This window comes from Lissotriton vulgaris, chromosome 4_1 (assembly GCF_964263255.1).
Source record: "Lissotriton vulgaris chromosome 4_1, aLisVul1.2, whole genome shotgun sequence".
In the NCBI taxonomy this organism is placed as follows: Eukaryota; Metazoa; Chordata; class Amphibia; order Caudata; family Salamandridae; genus Lissotriton; species Lissotriton vulgaris.
In genome coordinates, this window is record NC_141691.1 from 1550671288 (window position 1) to 1550693760 (window position 22473).

Below are 22473 nucleotides of genomic sequence, written 5' to 3' on the forward strand. Positions count from 1 at the left end.
ACTAGTTAAAATGGGTTGTCGTGTATTTAATTATGCGGACGACACCCAGTTATTGCTGAGTATTGACAATACGATCTCGGCACAAACTAGTGCCCAGAATATACTCAGACATACGGTTGGCTGGATGACGGCCAATCTATTAAAAATAAACCCAGAAAAGACTGAGGTACTAGTGGTCTCTACCCAAGCCTCGCCGTGGAGTGACCGTTACTGGCCCCAGGAATTAGGCCCCTCACTGATACCGAGTGATAATGTAAAAAGCCTCGGAATTAAGATCGATAACGAATTGTCCATGACCAGTCAGATTTCCTCAGTGGTAGGGATGTGTACTGGCTTGATTCGACAGCTACGGAAGCTGGCCCCTCTCCTTTCCTCTTCTGCACTCCGTATGGTTGTCTCTGCCACTATTGTGTCGAGACTAGACTACGGGAATGCCCTGTACCTTGGTTTACCCAAATTTCTGATTAATCGACTACAGGTAGTCCTGAATGATGCAGCCTGTCTAATCTTCAAGGTACCCAGAAGAACTCATGCCACTGACCTACTACTCAAGTTACATTGGCTTCCCGTTGAACAGAGAGCGGAGTTTAAGAGCATGTGTACTGCCCATAAAGCCATCTATGGGCAAGCTCCTGCGTACATCAAAGAACGCTTGGAGTTATACATCCCTAAGCGAGCTCTACGTTCCGCGGAAGCTCAGCTCTTGGTATGTCCCCGCTATAAGTTAAAAACCAAAGGCGGAAGATCTTTCTCGGTTCTGGTTCCACAGATTTGGAACAATTTGCCAGAGTCAGTTTGGAAAGAAACAAATCTTCTGAGGTTCAGGAAGCAGTTAAAAACGTTGTTATTTAAGAAGGCACTTGATCTAGTTAAATAAATCTTATTATAATTTCCCCTGATCATCTTAGTTTCATGTATTGTTGCTGCTGTTTGTTTTAAGCGCCTAGAGACCTGGTGGTGAGTTGGCGCTATAAAAGACCAAGTTAACAATAACAATCACAGCGCGAGCAGTGGAAGGACATTATTATCCAGTATTTGGGTGTCTTTCATAGATTCACATGCCTGAATCATTCCCCGTCGCTGAGACGGGAGCCTCCGGTACATAAAAAAGTAATGTCCTAAGGACATACATAGAGAATATAGGCCTAAGGGCCTCCCCTTTTGGGCCTTTCCACGTCCTTATGTAAAAGGACCGAACTCTCATCGTTAGCCAATCAGCTCCGACCTCCCTCTAGAACCTTCCCGGGAGGAGCCTCCGTCCCTCAGATTTTCTACCGCACGTTGTGCTAGGGAGTCTCCAACCTGAGCTCTTCAGGTTTCCAAAATTCGAAGTCTCAAACTTCACCGAAGTTCACTTTGTACGAAAAGGATTTCATCCTAGCATCGACTACATGTCGGAATCTAATAAGAAAACTTCGTCCATGGCGGACTCACAGAAGAAAGCCCTGAGGGCCTGCTCCTCCTGCGGCAAGCAGCGGATTCAAGCGGAGGACAAGCACGACCTGTGCTTATATTGCCTGTACCCTGACCACGTCACTGACAAGTGTAGGGTGTGTAGAGCCTTCCCAAAGAAGACGGTTAAGGAAAGGGAAACTCGCCTTCGCGAATGGCTCGACAGGCTTAAGGTCCGAGACACTCTGGAATCTTCCGAGGGTAGTGTCTCCGCGACCTCCAAAGTCTCCAAGAAGAGACCCAGGGTGCAGTCCCCTGGAGAGACAGACACTCCTCCTAAGAAGGCGCACAGGAAGCCTTCGGAGGCACGCTCCACCACCTCCTCCGTGTCTGTTAAGGATGGCCAGAGGTTCAAGAAGCCCGCTCCATCTACTAAGCGGACCACCTCAATTACGACCACTGTGTCGACTACTACGGCCTCATCGCCCTCCACGGCGACCACGACGACCACCACTGCGTCCTCAGGCGCACCGGTCTCCTCGACCATTCCTCTGAAACCTTCATCCAATACGAAGGCCGCCTCTTCGTCACCTAAGAGGTCTAAATCTTCAGGTACGCCTTCACCGAAAACACCTCATACCGAAGGCTCGTCACCCAAGCCATCGAAGTCAAGTTCGTCTCCTAAACAGTCGAAGTCAAGTTCAAGAACCACACCTTCGACAAAGATAGCCCAGGTCCACGACCCTAACATCAGTAAGGCGGCGAAACCCTTATCCCCGCAAAACTTGGTACCATTAACCCTGACGGAGGTGCCCAAATCACCGGCACGCTTGGCGGGAGCGCCATCTTCACGCACGTCGTCGGAAGAGACCCCGGCGCCATCTTGGAAAGAATCGAGATTGGTCGAAGTCTCTATTCACTCGAGTCCAACGCCCTCGGTTCTCCCAACGGTGGAGTTGGCACCCGAGGAAGAACAGGACACACTACAGAGTGAGGAGTCGGACGAAGAACAGGAGGTTCACGAAGAACACCAGGACGTCCAAGAGATCCGGGACGGAGTGACGTATCAAGGCAGCTCCCTGACCGTAGACACGGTGAAAACCCCGATGATCTGTTTGCCACTGTCTCTGGTCAACGATTTGAAATCCCTGGTGCAGGACTATAAACGAAGGTTCCCGGACGCAGACAGCGGTGCCCAGGTTCCGGTCACCCAAGCGCAACCGTCGGCCTCGCACCCTTCCGCTCCCCCGGCCCGTCCTCGGAGCCAACTCCGACCGCAAACACAGGCGGAGGATTCATCGGAAAGCGAGGAGGATGACACGGACTTAGAGGAAGGCGAGGTGCAAGACGTCGCCTCGGACCACAGAGACGACGATGCCGATGCTGCGTCATCACACCATTCGTCTACCCCGGCATCCCCGAGACCACGCCACTCTGAAGCAGCGGACGTGGGAGGTTTCCACAAACTGGTGGACAGAGCTGCAAGGAGGTTCCACATGGCGGTGGAATCCGCGGAAACGGAATGCTTCCTCCATGATTTCAAGGAGCACACACAGAAATCGACCAAGTCTATTCCTCTGATAGACTTTCTATGGGAACAGGGCAAGAAGCTGATGCTCACGCCTGCCTCGGTGCCGGCGGTGGTTCCGCGCCTAGACAAAAAATATAAGGCCCCGAACTCCGCACCTGCCTGCCTGACCGGCCACCCCAAACCGGACTCGGTTGTCACTCAGGCGGCCCAAAAACAATCCCGAAACCCCTCCTCGCCGCTGTCCGCGCCCCCGGACAAGGAAGGAAGGAAGCTGGACACCATAGGCAAGAGGTTCTCCACCACATCCGCCATGTCCATCAAGGTGGCAAACTCCATCGCCCTCCTGGGCCGATACAACCGCCAGCTATGGGAAGACATAGCTCCCTACCTGCAAGGCCTGCCGGCCACGGTCCAGGACGAGGTGAAAGCTCTTCTGGCGGAAGGACAAAACTCCGCGGCTGAAATTATCGACTGCGCCATCGACGCAGCCATGACGGGATTCCGCCAGTTGGCAGGGGCTGCCGTGCTCCGCCGCCAGGGCTGGCTCAAGGCGACGTCTTTTCGGCAGGAGGTCCAATCTAAGGTACTGGATATGCCGTTCGATGGGCAATTCCTCTTTGGGGAGAAGATAGACGAGGCACTCCAGGCCATCAAAAAAGACACCGACACGGCGAGGGCTCTGGGCTCCCTCCAGTCCCGGAACCAATCCTTTCGGGGAGGCCGCTCCAGAGGTCAGTACTCCTACAGAGGTTCCTACCAAAATCGGTCGTCCTATTCCTATGGCAACAGGAACCAACCCCAACAGAAACAACAGTCCCGACAGTCATCCTACGGGAAATCGTCCTTCAGAGGCAAACCCGCCAAGAAGGGCGCTGGCGGCCGCCAGTGACCACTTACTCCGGCCAGTCCCACCACCGTCTCAATCCTTTCGAATTGGGGGAAAACTGACCCACTTCCTCCACAATTGGCGAAAAATCACTACGGATCGGTGGGTACTACAAATAATTCAATTTGGGCATTCCCTCGAACTGGTCAACACCCCTCCCAACACCCCTCCACTGAAGCGTACTCACAGACATCTGCACCTCCTTCTCCAGGAAGTCGCTGCCATGTTGGTCAAAGGAGCCATCGAAAAGGTCCCGGACTCCCAGAAAGGGAAGGGTTTTTATTCCCACTTCTTCCTGGTCCAACAGAAAGGGGACAAGTGGAGGCCGATCTTAGACCTCCGGGCGCTCAACGCCTTCCTACGGAGTCAATCCTTCCGGATGGTCACAATCCAGGAGATCCTGGGTGCACTGGAAAGAGGCGACTCGATGGTCTCCCTAGACTTACAGGACGCCTACTACCATGTCCCCATCCTCGTCAGGCACAGGAAATACCTAAGGTTCGAAATAGCGGGCAGACATTACCAGTTCAAGGTCTTGCCGTTTGGCCTCAAATCTGCCCCACGTATCTTCACAAAGTGCTTGGCGCCCGTGGCTGCCTTCCTGCGACAAAGGGGTCACCAGGTGTTCCCCTACCTGGACGACTGGCTGGTGAAGGCTCCTTCCCCGGAGGACGCGCTGGCTTCCTTCAACGCCTGCAGCGCTCTTTTCCAACAGCTGGGTCTGACGATCAACCTCAAAAAATCATGCACTACTCCGTCAACGAGGATCACCTTCCTAGGGGCAACCCTGGACACGGAGCATGCGAAGGCTTTCCCCTCAGAGGACAGGATCTGCAAAGTACTGTCTCTGGCCACGGCGGTGGCCGAGAAGCCTCGCATCAAGGTCCGGACGTTCACCTCCTTGCTAGGGATGATGTCTTCATGCATTCTCCTCGTACCGCACTGCAGGCTCCGCATGCGCCCCCTACAGGAAGCGTTGGCGAGACAATGGAAACAGTGTTCAGGCTCATTCGACGACATTCTCACAATCACGCCGGCCATCATAAAGGCCCTGCTGTGGTGGAGAAACAGGACTCACCTGACGGCCGGATTGCCGTTCCTCCTGCCGCCGGCACCACTGGTCATCACGACCGATGCCTCACTGGAAGGCTGGGGCGCAGTACTGTTAGACCTTCGAGTCAGCGGCAAGTGGGACGCCCAGGAAACACAACTACACATCAACCTCCTGGAACTGAGGGCAGTGTACCTGGCTCTACAGGCCTTCCTGCCACGCATCGGCTCTTCCCCTGTGCTCGTCAAAACAGACAACACCACGACGATGCACTACCTGAACAAACAAGGGGGAACGCGATCTCTCTCTCTCTCACGAGAATCGCAAAAAATCTGGAACTGGTTGGTGGCGCACGGCCTCTCCCTCAAGGCGGAGTACGTTCCAGGGAAGGAGAACACTATCGCGGACGCCCTCAGCAGGCAGACCTCTCTCTCCCACGAATGGGAGCTCAACGGCGACACGGTGGCCCACGTCTTCTCACAATGGGGCACCCCGAGGATCGATCTCTTCGCGACGGAAGAGAACACCAAATGCCGAAGCTACGCAAGCTGGCATCCCCAACGGGGGTCGCTGGGAAATGCTTTTTCCATCGGCTGGTCCAGCGTGTTTGCGTACGCTTTTCCGCCGTTCCCGATGATACCGAGGCTCCTCCGGAAGATGAGGACGGAACCGTGCACGCTGATACTGATTGCTCCGTACTGGCCGAGACAACATTGGTTCTCGGATCTTCTTCGCCTATCCACCAGGCCCCCGATTCACCTGCGACAACTCCCGAACCTCTTGACAATGTCCGGAGGCCAGGTACACCACCCGAACCTCCGTTCGCTCAACTTGTCGGCTTGGCTCCTGAGCACCTTGAGTTCGGGGAGCTAGACATACCGCAGGACTGCAGGGCAGTACTGGCCAAGGCGAGAGCGAGCAGCACGACCAAGACCTACTCGCTGAAGTGGAAGAGGTTCTGCGTGTGGTGTTCGGAACACGACTTACACCCGCTCCGGGTCACCCCAGTACAGCTGCTACCATACCTACTGCACCTGGCTCAATCGGGGCTGGCTCACGCCTCCATTAAGGTTCATCTGGCTGCGATTTCTAGGTTCACCAGGACCCCATCGGGACCCTCCCTCTGGTCCAGTCGACTGGTGAAACAATTTCTAAAAGGACTTTACAGATCCTTTCCGAGGCCTCGGAAAGTTCCTCCAACCTGGCAGTTGAACTTGGTGCTAAACCAATTGATGAAACACCCATTCGAGCCCATACACCGGGCATCGCTCAAGCATCTTTCCTGGAAAACGGCTCTCCTGCTAGCCCTGACGTCGGCCAGAAGGGTCAGCGAACTTCAGGCGCTGTCCATTCAGGAACCGTATCTCCAATTCAGGCACGACCGAGTGGTACTCAGGCCCAACCCTAAATTCATTCCTAAAGTGCCGTCAGACTTTCATCTGAACGAACCAATTGTCCTCAAGTCATTCTTTCCGGACCCTTCCACGGCAGCGGAAAGGGCGCTGCATTCCCTGGACATTAAAAGGTGTCTCAAATTCTACTTGGACAGGACCAAAGACGTCAGGAAGTCTTCTCAACTCTTTGTAGCCTACAGCAACCCGAGAATGGGGCTGCCCTTGACAAAACAGAGCATCTCACGCTGGATTTCTTCAGCAATTGCTTTCTGCCATGATCAGGCCGGACGGCCTTTGACAGGCCGAGTGGCTGCCCACTCGACCAGAGCGATGTCAACGTCAACAGCGCTCTTCGCTGGAGTGACGATCCTGGACATCTGCCGAGCGGCGACATGGAAGTCCCCGCATACCTTTTCCAAGCACTACTGCCTGGACATCGAACTGCAGAAGGACGCTGCAGTGGGACAAGCGGTGCTGCGCCATCTCTTCCAATAAGGTGAGCCTTACCTCGTCCCGCCATCCAGGTATGCACATTCTTCATGGTTTTCTCTGCTATATGCATGACTGTATATTACCATGTTTCTCTCATGTTGTCTGTAATCTATGCAGGCCTGCTAGATGTGAGAATGTGCTTTACCACTATGCATGTATAACTGCTGGCTACTCTGATTCAGGCATGTGAATCTATGAAAGACACCCAAATACTGGATAAGAAATGCGTTACTTACCTGTAACAGCAGTTATCCAGTATTGGTGTCTTTCATAGATTCACATGCAACCCTCCCGCCTCCCCGGTAAGGACTCACGTACCTCTATGTCTACATTGCGACACCCTAGCTGGGTGCGTACGAAAATCTGAGGGACGGAGGCTCCTCCCGGGAAGGTTCTAGAGGGAGGTCGGAGCTGATTGGCTAACGATGAGAGTTCGGTCCTTTTACATAAGGACGTGGAAAGGCCCAAAAGGGGAGGCCCTTAGGCCTATATTCTCTATGTATGTCCTTAGGACATTACTTTTTTATGTACCGGAGGCTCCCGTCTCAGCGACGGGGAATGATTCAGGCATGTGAATCTATGAAAGACACCAATACTGGATAACTGCTGTTACAGGTAAGTAACGCATTTCTTCAAATTGAAGCAATCATAATCTTGGTCCATTCTCTACACAAAAGTTGAGGAAGCGAAAATGGCAGGCACTGGCCTGTTGGGAGGCAGCAAATAAGAGTGACATAGTCAAAGAATAGTAAGCAATGGGCGAGCTCAAAGCCCCTTGCTGTACATTAAATCTCTCCTAGTTGACAGAGCATGTGTACTGTCTTAGAGGAGACCTAACATTGTCATACCAAATAAATTCAGCGATCATTCACCATGTGTTTGGAAGTAACGTGACTCACGTTATAACTAGATATTATCTTTGTCTACTACTACAAAATGCTGGTTTCCTCTTGTCGGACTTCTCATTCTTCATTGAGATGTCGACATAGGTCTTGTGTTTCTGAGAATCCTGTGATCTTGTTTCGTTGCTGCTGCTGATCTTGGATAGCGGTGGGGTATAATAGGATCCCTGAATATGTGCAATCACCGACTCCTTGTAGCTTTTTAAAGTACACTCCTGAAATATTCCAGTACTTTCAGGATGTGCCAATCAGTTCTGACTCTCCCCATGAGAGATGCAGAGTTTCACACTCTTAGTAAATATTATTGGTTTTTGCAAAATGATGGCAAAATTGTTTATTTTTTCCAGCACAAAGTAGCCTTTCAATGGCGGTGTGACGGAGGAAGAACCAATTAATTAAATTAAATCTCAGGCTGTACAGCAGAGCTAGGCCTATTTAGCAAGCTTATTCAACAGCTCTGTTGCTCCGGTCACAGTGACCTTGCACTGTTGCTCAGCATTTGTTTAACTTATTTTACTGATTGGCATTTCAAACAGATATCTGCTTTAAATATACATTTGCGTAAACAGTAACATTGCCCCCAAACATTAGTTTGTCCACTTCAATGCACATTTTTATTTCGGATAAATAATTTCTGTTGTTCTATCAAATATAATCACATGAACTGTCACATGACTAGATTGTTCCTTGCATGCTCCTAGAACACTATTTCATGCCGTAGATGCACACATGATGCTAATAATAGTGACCTTTGTCGCACTGAAAAACAAACTGTGCATGGTTTATTGACCAAAGTTAGACTGCTGGCCGGCCAGATAAGTGTTTTTTAGGTCTCGCCTGGTGTTAGCAGCACACGTGTTGCCATGCGAGTGCCTTTTGTTATCAATACAGTTTTCAATTGGCACACGTCATTGTTAAACACTGATGAGTGATTGAAAACCGGGCTTTCAGGTTACCGCCTTGTCCACTTTTAGGACTGCCCATGTGGACAAGCCCACGCCATCTTGTTTTTGCTTGTGGCAATAGCTTTGTAATGTCATGGCAACCAAGCTGTGCTACTTTTTTTTCACATTTGTTGACACGCAGCATTTTTTTTTTTGTTACACATTTGTTGACACATGCAGCTTGCTAGAGTTACGTAAACGCGGTATGTAGTTTGTTTTAAACTGCCCCTTTGAAAATCTTTATGCCTTTAAAGCACGCTCTTTTAATTTCCATTGGACGTAATCGGAAATGACCATCTGTTGTGCTCCGGTGGGAGCTGCTGTAATGGAGGTGCTCTGCTGCATTTTGAGTGCAGGTGCACTCTCAAGTAGATGCCACTCGCCGTCAGGGTAGGTTAATATTCATACATAATATCGCTTTCATGCGGATTTGTGCCCCTTTGCTTCTCCACGCCTTCACCCTTGTGCTATATTTTAAACTCGGCAGAGCGGAGCAGTGCCAGTTTGTTGTAACATTTTAACAGCGGTTCAATCCTTTCACTGTAGCAGGTAAAGGGGAAAATGAGTCAGGGATTCTTGGAAATGCGGGCTTGGAGGTGTGTTGGGGTGATACTTGTACACCAGCTGCGGGGGCACGGGAAGGGCAGGCATTTTGCTTCTATACCTAGAAATAGACCACTTGCCAAACTCACAAAAATGCACAGCGATATCAATCTATCTAAAGCGCATTGACGCTTCGCTAGGGACAGTAAACGCTAAATAAATGCAAACAAAATATGTGCAATTGAGTGGCTTTTAACTGCTACGATACATGACACCCAGCTATCATGGAAAGCTAGTACTTCATTTTTTGCGTTCTCGCCCTAATGTTTTGGTGGGGTCAACTCTTTCAACGCACCCAGGTGTATTTCCAGCAGAGCAGCCACCTGCTGATATACAAGAGCATTTAGCACTGGCTAAAAGCCCTGTTCAGACTATTGCTGAAGTCCATCAAGATACTTGTACCTCTCATGTTTCCTCCACTGCCTCACAGCATCCCACTAAGAAGAGGAACAAACATTTTCAATGCAATAGCTCTCGCATTTATGCAAGTTTAAACTATTGGCATTGTAAATGACAATGCTACACCATTCCACCAAGCACTCAAAATTATTATTCAAATGTCCAAAAGTAACTACAAGTTCATGTGTTCCAATCTTCTTCTTTATTGCTTCATAAAGTTTTTCATAGCATTTTCATAGCAGATTTCATACACACAGCCAACACGTGTTTCGTCTTGTCAGTATATGACAAATGACTTCTTCAGGGCTGTAAATATACAGAATAACCACTATTAGGCCCAAATTAATCACTCACAAAATAATGTAACTTCCCGGTAAACATCAACTCAATAATCACCGAACCACTAGTGAAGATACACAGTAGTAACACGGTAGAAATAGGTACCCAACACCAAGAATAGAACCAAAATCTCCCAAGGGTGACAGAACAATGTGCCAAGTAGGCAACCAAAGTATATATCCCATAGTCATTGAAAGTTATCACACTCATGGCAAATCACTGCCTTATTAAGTATACTTTACAAAGCTGTACAATTCTCAAATTAAATAGACATAAGTCCTGTACATCCCGAATAAATCCCTTCCTTTAGGTCTAATTTCTGTCACTAATAAAAGTCTCTCCAAAACTCACCAAAAAAGACTCCCAGCATATCAGTAAATTCACTTCTTTTAGAATCAGCGTTTTGCTTAGCTCAATCAGCTAAAAGTAACTGCAGCATCTAACTTCACAGCTTTGAGCGCAGCTCTTCAGTATTACTACAAAAAATGCAACAAACGTAATGCCAATATTAATTAGCCTCACTGGACTCTTTGAAAACTAAACTGCTTTTACACGCTGTGCGCTCCTGCATAACCGTTACCGTTTTCTTCATTGTAAATGACAATGCCTTTTTTTTGTTTTTAAAAAACAAAAAAGGCATTGTCATTTACAACGCCAATAGCTCAAACTCTCATAATTGCGAGACCAATTGCATTGCAAATGCTTATTTGTGCTGTAACTGAGTCTGCAGCCATTCAATGCAAAGATTCAGACCCTCGGACTGATGGAAGAAAAAAGAGAGGCAACTCAATACCATAATAAGCAGCCAGTTCCTGATATTAATTTAATCTTTTGTTGTTTGATAGTTGAAGAGTGTTTGACAACATTGGAGAAAGAATTAGTCGTGGGCTAGATTAATTGACTTTCGGGATCAAGGTATCTCAGAGATAGATTTGTTATTAAAAAGCCAGATTTCTCTCCTACTGCAGATTACCTTTGATTTCCATTTTTTTAACCTATTCTTAATTCCAGTGCTATTGAAAAATGACTTGGCTTGGAAGAACAAGTTAATTAAACTGGGGAGATAGGATATTCCCTTAGTTTCTTTTTCCACTACAGCAGCCCAGGGTGAAATGCAAACTTTCTCAAGTTTTTCTCCATTTGAGTTTTGCGTCTGACAAAAGGTTTAAAAACCTACACGTAAAAAATGTTTTAATATAAGTGTTGGCTTCAGTTAAAATAATAATAAGAGAACATTGTGGAAATTACCAGTTCTCTGCATCGGCTAATCCACCTCACGTCTTTTGTTCCTTTGATATATTAGATGAAAAAAATGATCAGTAGCTACTAGACCTCTTTCATTACTTCTGCATTGGAGCAAGATTTGTAGCTAAGGGTGCATCCACTTCCTTAATACTACGTCCTTGTTTGGGGCATGGGAAAAGGAAGATTTAATGTTAAGGTATATAAAACTGACAATAGTGTTAATGCTTGCTTTGTGCAGCTAATCCTGCAGTCGTTTAGATTGCACACTACCAAAGTAGCTTGAGACTTCTGGGTTTCTTCAAGCAAAAATACAAATTATATATGAAAATTCACACTAGACCCAAAATGTTTGTTTCGTTTCTTGAGGCCGGTGTGCTGGGAAAACGTATCCTGTTGCCTTGTGTTTCTACTTAGAAAGCGGTCAAATGAATATCTGGTAGAGAGGTTCCACATAACCTCATTTCATCAGTTCAAGCAATCATTTTTGTAAATGCATGACGTACCATAAGACCTTTCAGTTGCTCATTAATGAATTGTAATTTCACATTTGAATTAAATATTCTTAGCCACACTCTGCTGGAAAAGGTTTCATACAGTAATTAACAGGCACAGTTGAACTAGTCTTGGAGTACTAATTTTTCCACGAGGACTGATCCTGCTGAATTACAGCATTTTGATTAACATAGCTGTTTGGTGAAAGGAATGCCTCTGTGACCCAAAATGTGAATTATTGATGGTAATCACAGATATATTTACTTCTATGAGTGGGATATTCAGAGGCAAAGATAACCAAAATGTTTCTTTTCAGATTGAAGATGATCTTTTCAATCCTGACTACGTGGAAGTTGATAGAATATTGGACGCAAATCTTAGCACTGATGAGAACAATGAGGTAAGGAATATTAAATTACTTTGTTCCAAGTTGTATTGATAATTTATATGTTTGTCTATGCTTTCTATGAAACTGTGCTCTCAATAGTCATTGTCTCTCATAGTGCATTATCAGTTATGAGGCCACCTGTTTGGCACATGTTGATGCATGTTTGTTCTGGATAATCCTGCTGGGAGTGATTTCAGAGATGCAGGTTGAAAAGGCTGCTCTCAATTGTCATTATCTTGTAGAAAAAACGTTTAGCCTTCTTCATTTACGTTGCATGGTTTCTTCTTAGCATGTTAATGTCAGTTGAGGTTGTCCTCTGTACTTAGAATAGTTAGCTTCAAAATAATCTCATAGTGCATTATCAGTTATGAGGCCAACTGTTTGGCACATGTTGATGCATGTTTGTTCTGGATAATCATCCTGCTGGGAGATACCAGAGGTGCCGGTGGAAAAGGGTCTTCAAACCTTCTAAAAACACAATGTGTTTGTAGGATTGGTAGTGGTTGTTTCTGGAAACGAAACTGGACCTTGGTGGTGAGCTTCTAAGAATATCTTTATTTATATCAAAGAACTCTGAAGTACATTTTTTGAGAGATAGGGGTGTCCTTCCAAGTCTGTACTGTCATTCCACTTTCGATAGGTAGTGATAGTATATATGTGTGTTTGAGGCATGGGTAAAATACACTGTAGGTGTGGCCAAATATCTGGTAATTGAAGGTTTAAACCATGAGAGAGATTAGTGTCATATGTTAAGGGGCATATGCAATAGGATTATTATAAGTGGAAGGGTTGATCACGGCTGTTTGTTCATTCTCTTGTATCCGTAGAGCTGCCTCATTGCACATAACCATAATGTCAGTCCCCTTTATTAGTTTCTATTGAACACTGGAAATATGTAGATAAAGGTTCATCAGGTACAATAAGAAATCTGCGTTATTAAACGATTTAGGAGGCATGTAAAGTTCTATGCTGGAAAGTTGGTTTAGCAAGTTTTCATGTCAATGCTGATACGCAATTTCAATCCTGGCAATGTGAACTTTGCTTTCCATCCTTTCGCAGGTGATACTGAGCTTTAAATATAGACATAGCAACCTTCTGGTGCTCTGTACATACAGTTCTATTGAATTGTGTATTAGTAACTGTCAGGAATGTGGTTATTAATGTTGGGCACCCACAGAAACTCCATAAACACACTCTGGCTAAGTCACAGTCCATAGAAAATCTTTGCTCAAACTTTGTCTATGGTACTTTCAGTAAGCAATCTCCAGAAAAGTGCATGTTAAGTTCAAGCAGTATCAACAATTTTAAAGCAAAGAACACAATACGGCAAAATTCTTCCAAAACCAGTTTTAAAAAGAACTTTTTAATGAGCAAACTACACCAAGATCATTAAGATATGTTAAGGAGAACCAGAGATATACACTTTTAAAGTTAAAGGTCAAAAAGTAACAGAAAAAAAATACTGACCAGCACCTAAGTACACTCTCGGTCCCACTGCGAACTGCGATTTCAATGCACGTAGTTAATCCTGGTTAAAGTTTTACCTCAGACTTAGTCTCTAAAATGGAGGTCAAAATATTCCAGTGGGTCAATATCCAAGACTGTGGCCTGCAAAGGTCTCTCTAATCCTGATATGTCATTGAGCTCCCATTGAAACCCGTTGGTTTTGGGGCCAAAAGCTCTGAGCTGGACGAGCCGGATTTTGTAGCCACAAGTCTCACTTCTCAGGTCTGATGTACTTGCCACCTCGACCGAGATTTTACTTTCATACTTAATAACTTTTTGGGGAAGTTTGTGTCTTCCAGTAGGGCATAACCAAGTTGGTGTTCATGCAACTAGATTTTATTTTTTTATTTTATATTTAGTTTGTAGAGTGCACAGCTACCCCCATTCCGGGACAGGCTTCTGTTCCACCCTCACCCTCTGGTCCGGGTGCACACCGATTAAAAACTTCTGATGGGGGCGTGGCCAAGATGGCGGAGTGAGCGGACGTGCTTTGTCGAGCTCCCGCCGCCGGCCGCTATTTACCAGCATTATCTCAGCAATTGTCCCGGCCCAAGCACTTCCCTGGCGGGCCCGAGGTCAGCACTGCCGCGGTGGAGTGCAGAAAAGTGGCGCTGCCGGTTCCCGGCGTGTGATTCCCGCTGACCCTGCCCGGAGTTGTGGCGGCCACGGCGGCCTGAGGAGAGCGGTGCAGTGAAACGAGGCCGTAGTGGGCGGAGTCCAAACGCCGCCTCGGGTGCACCTAGACCCGGCGGCTGCAGCGACGGCAAGCCCGACCCGCGCTGCTGAGCGCGAGGCCCCCGTGATCCCGGGTCGGGGGCTTCTGCGGGCTTGCTGCACCATCTCGCCACCCAGCGGATCGCCTCTACCGGCAGCGGACGGCAACAGCGCCGGCTGGAGGGGCGTGCGGAGGAGCCCTGAGAGCGGAGGTGAGGAGCGGGTGTGGACGCCGCCCCCCCACCCCCCCCTCCCGACGCCCAGCAAACCTACTTCTGAGCGCAGAGACCTTCGGGGGGTGGAAGAATTCATACGCACCCCCTCACGAGTGGGGGCACCGGCAGCGTGGTGAGACTGTTGGCGGGAGCTGCTTGGGGTCGCAACACGCTTTGATTGGGCCTGGCCTCGTGTCCTTCCCTTGTCGCCGACCCCCGCTTGCAGCACTGCCCCTGCTATATCACACTCTATCCGCTGCCAAGACATCGAGACGGTGAGTCCGGCAGGGGCCGTGGCGGCCTATCGGCTTGAGTGACGGCTGGGGGACTCGTGGGGGCCCTCTCGCAAGGCCTGGTGAGGCCTCCTGATCTGCCTGAATCAACGGCGCCGCCTCTGGTTCACCCCGCGCCGACGGCTACAGCCCCAGCAGTCTCGGCTCGCACAGGGGTGAGCGGGGCCCCTTGGGACTACCGGACGGGGCTTCTGCAGGCCTGCTGCGCCCCTTAGACAGCACAGCCCTGAAAGCCGCGGGCGCCATTTTGGACCGCAACACGCCCTGCCCGGGCCTAGCCTTGCGCCCCCTCCCTCGCTGCTGGCCCCTGCGGCCCTGCCCCCACCACACGGCCTCCACCGAGCACTGCTACGGCTTCGGGGCAGCGGGCCCGGCGGGGAGCAGCGGCGGCGCTACGGTTGACGTGGAGGCTGCCGGTTTGGGGGCATAGAGAGACGCAGCCCCGTGGTCCCGGACCCGTGGGACCTCCCGCTCGGACGTTTTCGCTGGTGATTGCCTGGGTCCCCTGGGGGCAGCTTACCGCCCTGGGCCTGGAACCCGCCCGGGCGCGGCACCCGCGCGCAACGCAGGAAGCACTGGACGGCCCGGGCCCAGTGAGACGGCACACCCTCGGGACATAGGGGCCTGTAAGCAGCTGGCATTGGTGGCGGTCGACCGGCGCGCCTGGGGGCCCTAGAAGGGACATGTCCGGCGGGAGGCCCAGGAAGGACCGCACCATAAAGGACCTTTTCACCCCTACCGCCATGGGGAAACGGAATGACCCCACAGCGTCCAGCCACCGGGGGGACACGGAGAAGAAAACGGTGGCCACATCGCCCTCCGGACGGCCGGATCCCGAGGGCCCAGTCACACGGTCATTCCTGGAGTCCCTGTTCACCAGTCTAAGGGAGGACATCCACGCTTTAAAGAAGGAGCTCCAGGAGGAGATTAAAGAGGTCCGCCGCGACACCGACGCCATAGGGGAGAGGGTAGCGGACCTGGAGACAAAAGGCGACGCACGAGACACCGAAATGGAGGCCCTGCGGCAGGAACTAGCCCGCATACATGATCAGCAGGTGGATCTCCAGACACATGCCGAGGACCTGGAGAACCGCTCCCGGCGGCATAACATCAGGATCAGGGGTGTGAGACTGTCACCAGACACAGAGGATCTTTTTCAGTTCACGCAAGGTCTCTTCAACCACGTCCTGGGCCGGCCGGCGGACGCCCCCTTGCGATTGGACAGAGCTCACCGGACAGGTCCACCTAGAGCTGACGCAGCCTACCCGGCGGACATCCTGGTTTGTGTGCAGGACTTCAGGACAAAGGAGGAGATCCTGAGCAAGGCGCGTCAGATGGCGCCGATCACCTATGGTGACCACTCCCCGACTTTGTACCAGGACTTAGCCGCGATCACCCTGGAGAAGCGGCGCATCTTTCGACCAGTTACGGCGGAACTGAGAAAGCGCAATATCTCTTACAGCTGGGGTCACCCCTTCCGTCTGGTGTTTCGGCTTGGCAATGTACTTCATCAGCCGCGTTCCCTCAGACGCCTGCCGCTTGCTGGGCCTTGAAGAGCCGGCGGTCGACGACGGACCCTCGGGGGAAGGTGCCTCCAGCGGGGCGACCTCAGGACGCTGGCAACAACAGCGGCGCCGACGCAAGCAGAGACGCCCCGTAGCTACAGAGATAGAGGAGGGACAGCGGGCTGCGGTGGAGACCATGGCTCAGGGCCTGGTGCAAGCGAACAATGGCTGACCGCTGAAGGGACGGCACGCTAGCCCTGCAGAGCATGGTAGGGCCGGGCTTGTCTAGACCGGCGGCGGGGGCGATGGCTGAGTGCTTTCCGGCCTTCCCCGATGGAGACATTGACTCTTCGCCTACAGTGGTGGACCGGGGGTGGGCCAACCCGCTCGCACTGTCGCCACTGCCTCCATTCTATAGACTCACTTTACCACGGGTCCAGTGGCCTCTTGACTGGACCTGGGACTATGTTGGACCGAGTTTCTTTCACAGTTGGGGAGGGAGGTTGGGGGGTGGGGTGGGAAGGGGATGTTGGGCAGGGTGAGGGTGAATGGGAGTTGGTTGGGGGGTGGGAGGGGGGAGGGCGCTCTCCTTGTCCAGGGACCTTAGGCCCTTACATGGGGGTCACGAATTGGATGTGCACTGAACGAGGGGCTGCCACACACCTGGCTGCCGCTGGGCAGGCACCGACCACAGCTTCCCACTCACTACGCCCGCCATGACACGCTCCCTGCGAATACTTTCCCTTAATGTGCGAGGTCTCAATAACCCAGTCAAACGCAGGGCGGTCCTGTCCTTCCTAGACCGCTCGAAGGCTGACATCTGCCTCCTACAGGAGACACACCTGGTGTCCAAAGACCACCACAGACTGAAGTCACGCTCCTTCCTGTGGCAGTTCTTCTCCTCCACTCAGAAGAAGACTGCCGGAGTAGCTATACTGGTTGCCAGGTCTTTTCCAGGGCGGGTCCTACAGAAGGAGGCAGAGATTAAAGGGCGGCTTCTCCTCCACAGCTTTCAGGTAGCAGGTCAGACATTGTTAGTGGGCTCGGTTTATGCACCGAACGAGGGTCAGGAGAGGTTCCTTCTCACTGCGCTGGAAGCTGCCACGGCGACAACACACCCACACTTACTGCTTGGGGGGGACCTCAACTTGGTGTTCCACAACACAGCGGACCGCACGGGATAGAGGTTTGGACAGGTGGGGGCACTCTCAGCGGCGGGACATGCACACCTCTCGCATCTGGCCATCACTGATTTATGGCGACACTTTCACCCACACACGGCGGCTTACACCTACTACTCGGCGGCCCACAAGACCTATGCGCGACTGGACTACTTCCTGTGTTCTTCGCAGCTGACGGCGCAGGCTGAGGACGTAGAGATACTCCCGGCCTCACTGTCCGATCACTCGCCAGTGGTAGCGACCCTCCGGGTAGCGCCCACGCCGGCACCGCAGCGTCACTGGCGGCTTCGAGATGGACTCTTGCTGAACCCCGCCACGCAAGACAGGCTCAGGACCGCTCTTGCGCAATTCTTGGCCCACAATGCCAATGATGACACGACCAAAGCCACTCAGTGGGCGGCGCTCAAAGCAGTCCTGCGCGGCGAGATCATCTCCATCGCCGCGGCCGATAACAATGACAGGGCGTTGAAAAGGGCCGAACTCACTCAGCGAGTGGCTGAATTGGAGCAGATGCACCAACGCACCGGGGCCGCGCGGGCGTGGAGCCGGTTATGCACAGAGCGAAAAATGCTCGCAGCGTTGGACCAGGACGTGGCCGAGTACGCCGCTATCCGTCTCAAGCACGTGTATTACACCGGAGGGGACCGATGCGGGAAACTCTTGGCGAGCAGCATGCGAGCACAGGAGCAGAGACGCCACGTACGTGCCCTCACCTCCCCGCTCGGGGCGCAGGTCACGGAGGACGCAGCTATAGCAGTGGCTTTCGGCGAATTCTACGCCGGTCTCTATGACGCGGATTATCTCGACCCGGAGGCGGGTCTGGACTACCTGCACAGCGCGACGCTCCCCACCCTCACCCAAGCACAGGCGGACTTCCTAGACCGGCCCATTGGCCTGGAGGAGGTCATATCAGCAATATCTCGCCTCAAAGTGGGGAAGTCGCCGGGGCCAGACGGCTATACGGCGGCCTTCTATAAAACGTTCTGCCCACAGATTGCCCCCCTACTGCGCGACCTGTTTAACACCTTTGATTGTCCCGGTGCCATTCCCCCTGATCTACTCGAGGTGGCCATATCGGTGATCCCCAAGGCCGGCCGTGACCCGGCGGACTGTGGCTCTTACCCGCCCATTTCCTTGCTGAACGTGGATCTGAAGCTTTACACCGGCATCCTCGCGAGTCGCCTAGCACCGTACGTGCAACAATTGATCGACCCTGACCAGTCGGGCTTCATCTCCCAGAGGCAGACTAGCGACAACACCCGGCGAGTCCTCCACCTCATCGAGGCCTGCTCGCGTACGTGACCGGGCTGCATGCTCCTCACCATCGACGCGGAAAAGGCGTTCGACAGGGTGCACTGGCCTTATCTTGAACAGGTGTTGCAGCACTTCGGGTTTGGGGAGACCCTCCGCCATCGCATATTTAACTGCTATCGGCGTCCCAATGCAGCGGTGAGGGTTAACGGCCATACCTCCCCGAGATTCGAAATTGGCAGAGGCACTCGGCAGGGCTGCCCGCTCTCTCCCCTCCTGTTCACCCTCTATATGGAGCCGATGGCCCAGAGAGTGCGACAACACGACCGCATCTCTGGTATCCGCTTTGGCGGTGACACTCACAAAATTAGTTTATATGCGGATGACGTGCTGCTGTCCCTCACCGACCCGATGCAATCCATGCGGGCGCACTTTGTGGAACTCCACGCCTTTGCGCAGGTCTCGGGCTTTAAGATCAATGAGGCGAAATCGGAGGCCCTGAATATCTCGCTATCCCCCGACATCCTAGCAGAGGTCAAGGCGGAGTTTAAGGTACGGTGGTCAACCACCTCTGTTCCTTACTTAGGAGTCCACTTGGCACCGACGGTGCGGGCCACTGCGGAGGCCAACTACGCGACCCTGACGAAGAAGGTCCGTGATCAACTGCGGCGTTGGAAGCCGCTCACGCTGTCGTGGCTCGGCCGGATCGCGGCGGTGAAGATGACCTTGCTCCCGCAGATTTTGTATCTGTTCCAGACGCTCCCACTGCGGCCGCCGCGCGAGTGGCTAAAAAACACCCAGTCGGACCTATCACGGTTTATCTGGAATGGTCGTCGCCCGCGATTCACACATACTATTGCGACCCTGCCGCCGGAGCACGGGGTAGTGGGGATACCCGACCTCGCACTGTACTGTCAGGCGGCGCAACTACGCACGCTGGTAGAGTGGCATCAACTAGAGTCGGGCAAGCACTGCCTCTTTCAGGACCAGGCGGTGGCCGGTCGCCCACTGCAGGGAGTCCCATTCCTCCCACGGCGCCACAGACCTCCCAACCTGTACGCCTCGGACATCACGGGTACTGTCCTTGGAGTCTGGGACAAGGTAGCTGTGACGAAAGGGTTGACCTCCTTTCCCTCACCGATGACACAGATTTTCGATAACCCTGACTTCACACCGGGACTAGACGCACGGGCATTTGCGGCTTGGCGGGCTACTCCCTGCAGGAATGTGGGACACATGTTTGACCTCAAGGGCATACTTCCGTTCCAACAGGTGAAGCAGGACTATGGTGTCGCTGAGGCGGACCGCCTGCGATACCTGCAGGTGCGGCACTGGGTACTTCACCCTTCCATCTTGCCAGGCGCCCAACGACATCTCACACCTTATGTGAAGTGGCTGTTAACCCGCACATCAGACAAGAGATTAATCTCGGATCTCTACCAACAGTTGCTCCTCACTAACACGTACACATACAATGCGGGTAGGGTCAGGTGGGAGAGGGACTTAGGGCGCCAACTCACACGGAAGGAATGGGAGGGGGTCTACTACAGGGCCAGACACTCAGCCTACCACACCGGTCTCACTGAGACGATGACCAAAATTGCCACATATTGGTATCATACCCCCGAGAGGCTGCACCAATGGGACCCCCGGGTGAGCGATCGCTGCTGGCGGGATTGTGGGGAACTGGGGACTCTGGAGCATTTGCTGTGGAGCTGCGACAAGCTCCGTCCGTACTGGACCCCCATTCTAGATTTATTTGACTCCCACCTAGATACACAGCTACCCCGTTTCCCAGCCTATATCCTACTAGGCCTCCCTAACGCCCTTATGTACCCCCTGAAATCCTGGAGGGGCAGACTGATCGCACTGGCATTGGGGGCGGCGGTACAGAACATCGTAGCTCATTGGAGGGCGGCTCAGGCTCCGCTGCAGCTGGGCTGGCTACACAGGCTGTGGGCGATCCTGGGCATGGAGAAGCTCTCCCTGACCGCGGCGGGGAGGGGGTCAGACTTTGCAGCTTTATGGCAGCCCTTCCTCTCCCTGTTGACCGGGGAATTCCGGGAGGTGAGTTGCCCCCGATATCTGCGGCTGCTACGCCTCGCGGATACCCCACTACCGGAGCCTAAGACACGCTCACACAAACGCAAGGGCCCGGCAAGGGAGGCTCCGACTGGCCCATAGATGGGGCAGCGCTGGAGTGTCACCCTATGCTTGACTATTGGACAAGGAGGGGGGGAAAGGGGGGGGGGGGTCCCGGGTTGTTTTGTTTCATGTTGAAAACTCATGTTCCTTTCAGCATTTTTATTGGCTCCGCTTGCACCTCTTGAGCACCTCTTTTGACGCGGCCGGCCCAGATGGGTTGTAGGCGGCTTGCTGTGTTCACTAAGAATGTCTAGTATTACCATGTTAGGCGTAAGCAATGCCTCCGGCCTAGACTGCCTCCCCTCGGGGTCGGCACTGATACTTTTTGCGAGGTGCAGTGTGATTATTTTCTACCCAATAAAAGATTTAATACTAAAAACTTCTGATGCCCCGCCTTCGGGCTCGGCAGCGAAGAGTGTTAGAAAACCTCAGGTCAACTCGGGCTCAAGTCAGACCATCGGTCCCGACAAACAAAAAGTGCTTAAGCCGAAGTCAGCACCGGCACCAAGACACCCTTCGACACCGAGGGTTACCGAACTGAAACCGAAACCAAGTTCAGCACCAAAGGAAGTTCTGAAACCCAAGTTCGGCGTGGAAAGATGTTCCAAAGGTTACCGAAACAAGAACTACGTCTGTGCCTAAAAAATCGGACCTGAAAACTGTTTCCATAACGAAACACATTTCGGCACCAAGAACAGACGAGTCTAAACACTCGGCATCCAAAGCTTCGGATCCAAAAAGCGTAAATCCAAGCAAAAAGCAAGATAAATCTTCGGAAACGAAAGCAAGACGCGTTCCAAAGATAATAGACACTATAAAAAATAAACCTGACGGCTCCAAACCTCAAAAATCGACGCCGAAGGAAGATTTAACAGTGGAGGAGCTTTTCCAGCCTGGTGTAAGGCAAAAGACTCAAAAAATTCATCCACAAACTGGACAAATATATAAAATGCTTGAAAAGAGGAAAATAGACTGTCCTAAACCATCTCCTGTTCCTCCAAAGAAGCATATTCAGACTGTACCCACAAGACCTTCCTCACCACAAGTAGAAATACTAGATATTTCTCCTGCACAGTCACCAGCTAGTACACATAGTATAATTTCACAGGAGGAGGATTCTGGGGATACATACTCTCAACACAGTTATCAACAAATAGAGGACAGTGATGACCCAGATAATATGGCTAGGTCATCAGTGACCCATGGGAAGATTACAATGCACCAGATCTACCACAAGACGAGGCATACCCGTCTAGACCATCTCCACCAGATGACACCATTGGGTTCACACAACTCATCCATAGAGCAGCTACTTTCCATGGAGTCGACCTGAATACAGATCCAATAGAAGAGGATTTTCTAATGGATACACTGTTAACATCACATAGAACGACTACCACACTGCCAATACTAAATGGAGTGGTAAGACACGCACCAGAAATAGTTAAAGATCCAGTCAGGGCCAGGGTAATTAACCCCAGACTGGAAAAGAAATATAAAGCGGCTCCCTCTGATCCTGCATACATTAAGGGACAGTTGCCACTAGATTCGTTGGTAGTGTTGAATGCGATCTGCATCTACAATATGGTAATCAAAAATGCGGCG

At 51.4% G+C, this 22473-nt stretch overlaps 1 protein-coding gene across 2 annotated transcripts in view; it reads left to right on the forward strand.

Annotated features, from left to right (window-relative positions):
* CHD7 (chromodomain helicase DNA binding protein 7) overlaps window positions 1-22473 on the forward strand; it is a 794978-nt gene that overhangs the window by 581719 nt on the left and 190786 nt on the right. For both annotated transcript variants that reach the window (XM_086965786.1, XM_086965787.1), the window contains exon 9: window positions 11987-12070. In XM_086965786.1, the coding sequence (XP_086821912.1) occupies window positions 11987-12070 (84 nt within the window). The remainder of the gene's footprint in view (window positions 1-11986; window positions 12071-22473) is intronic.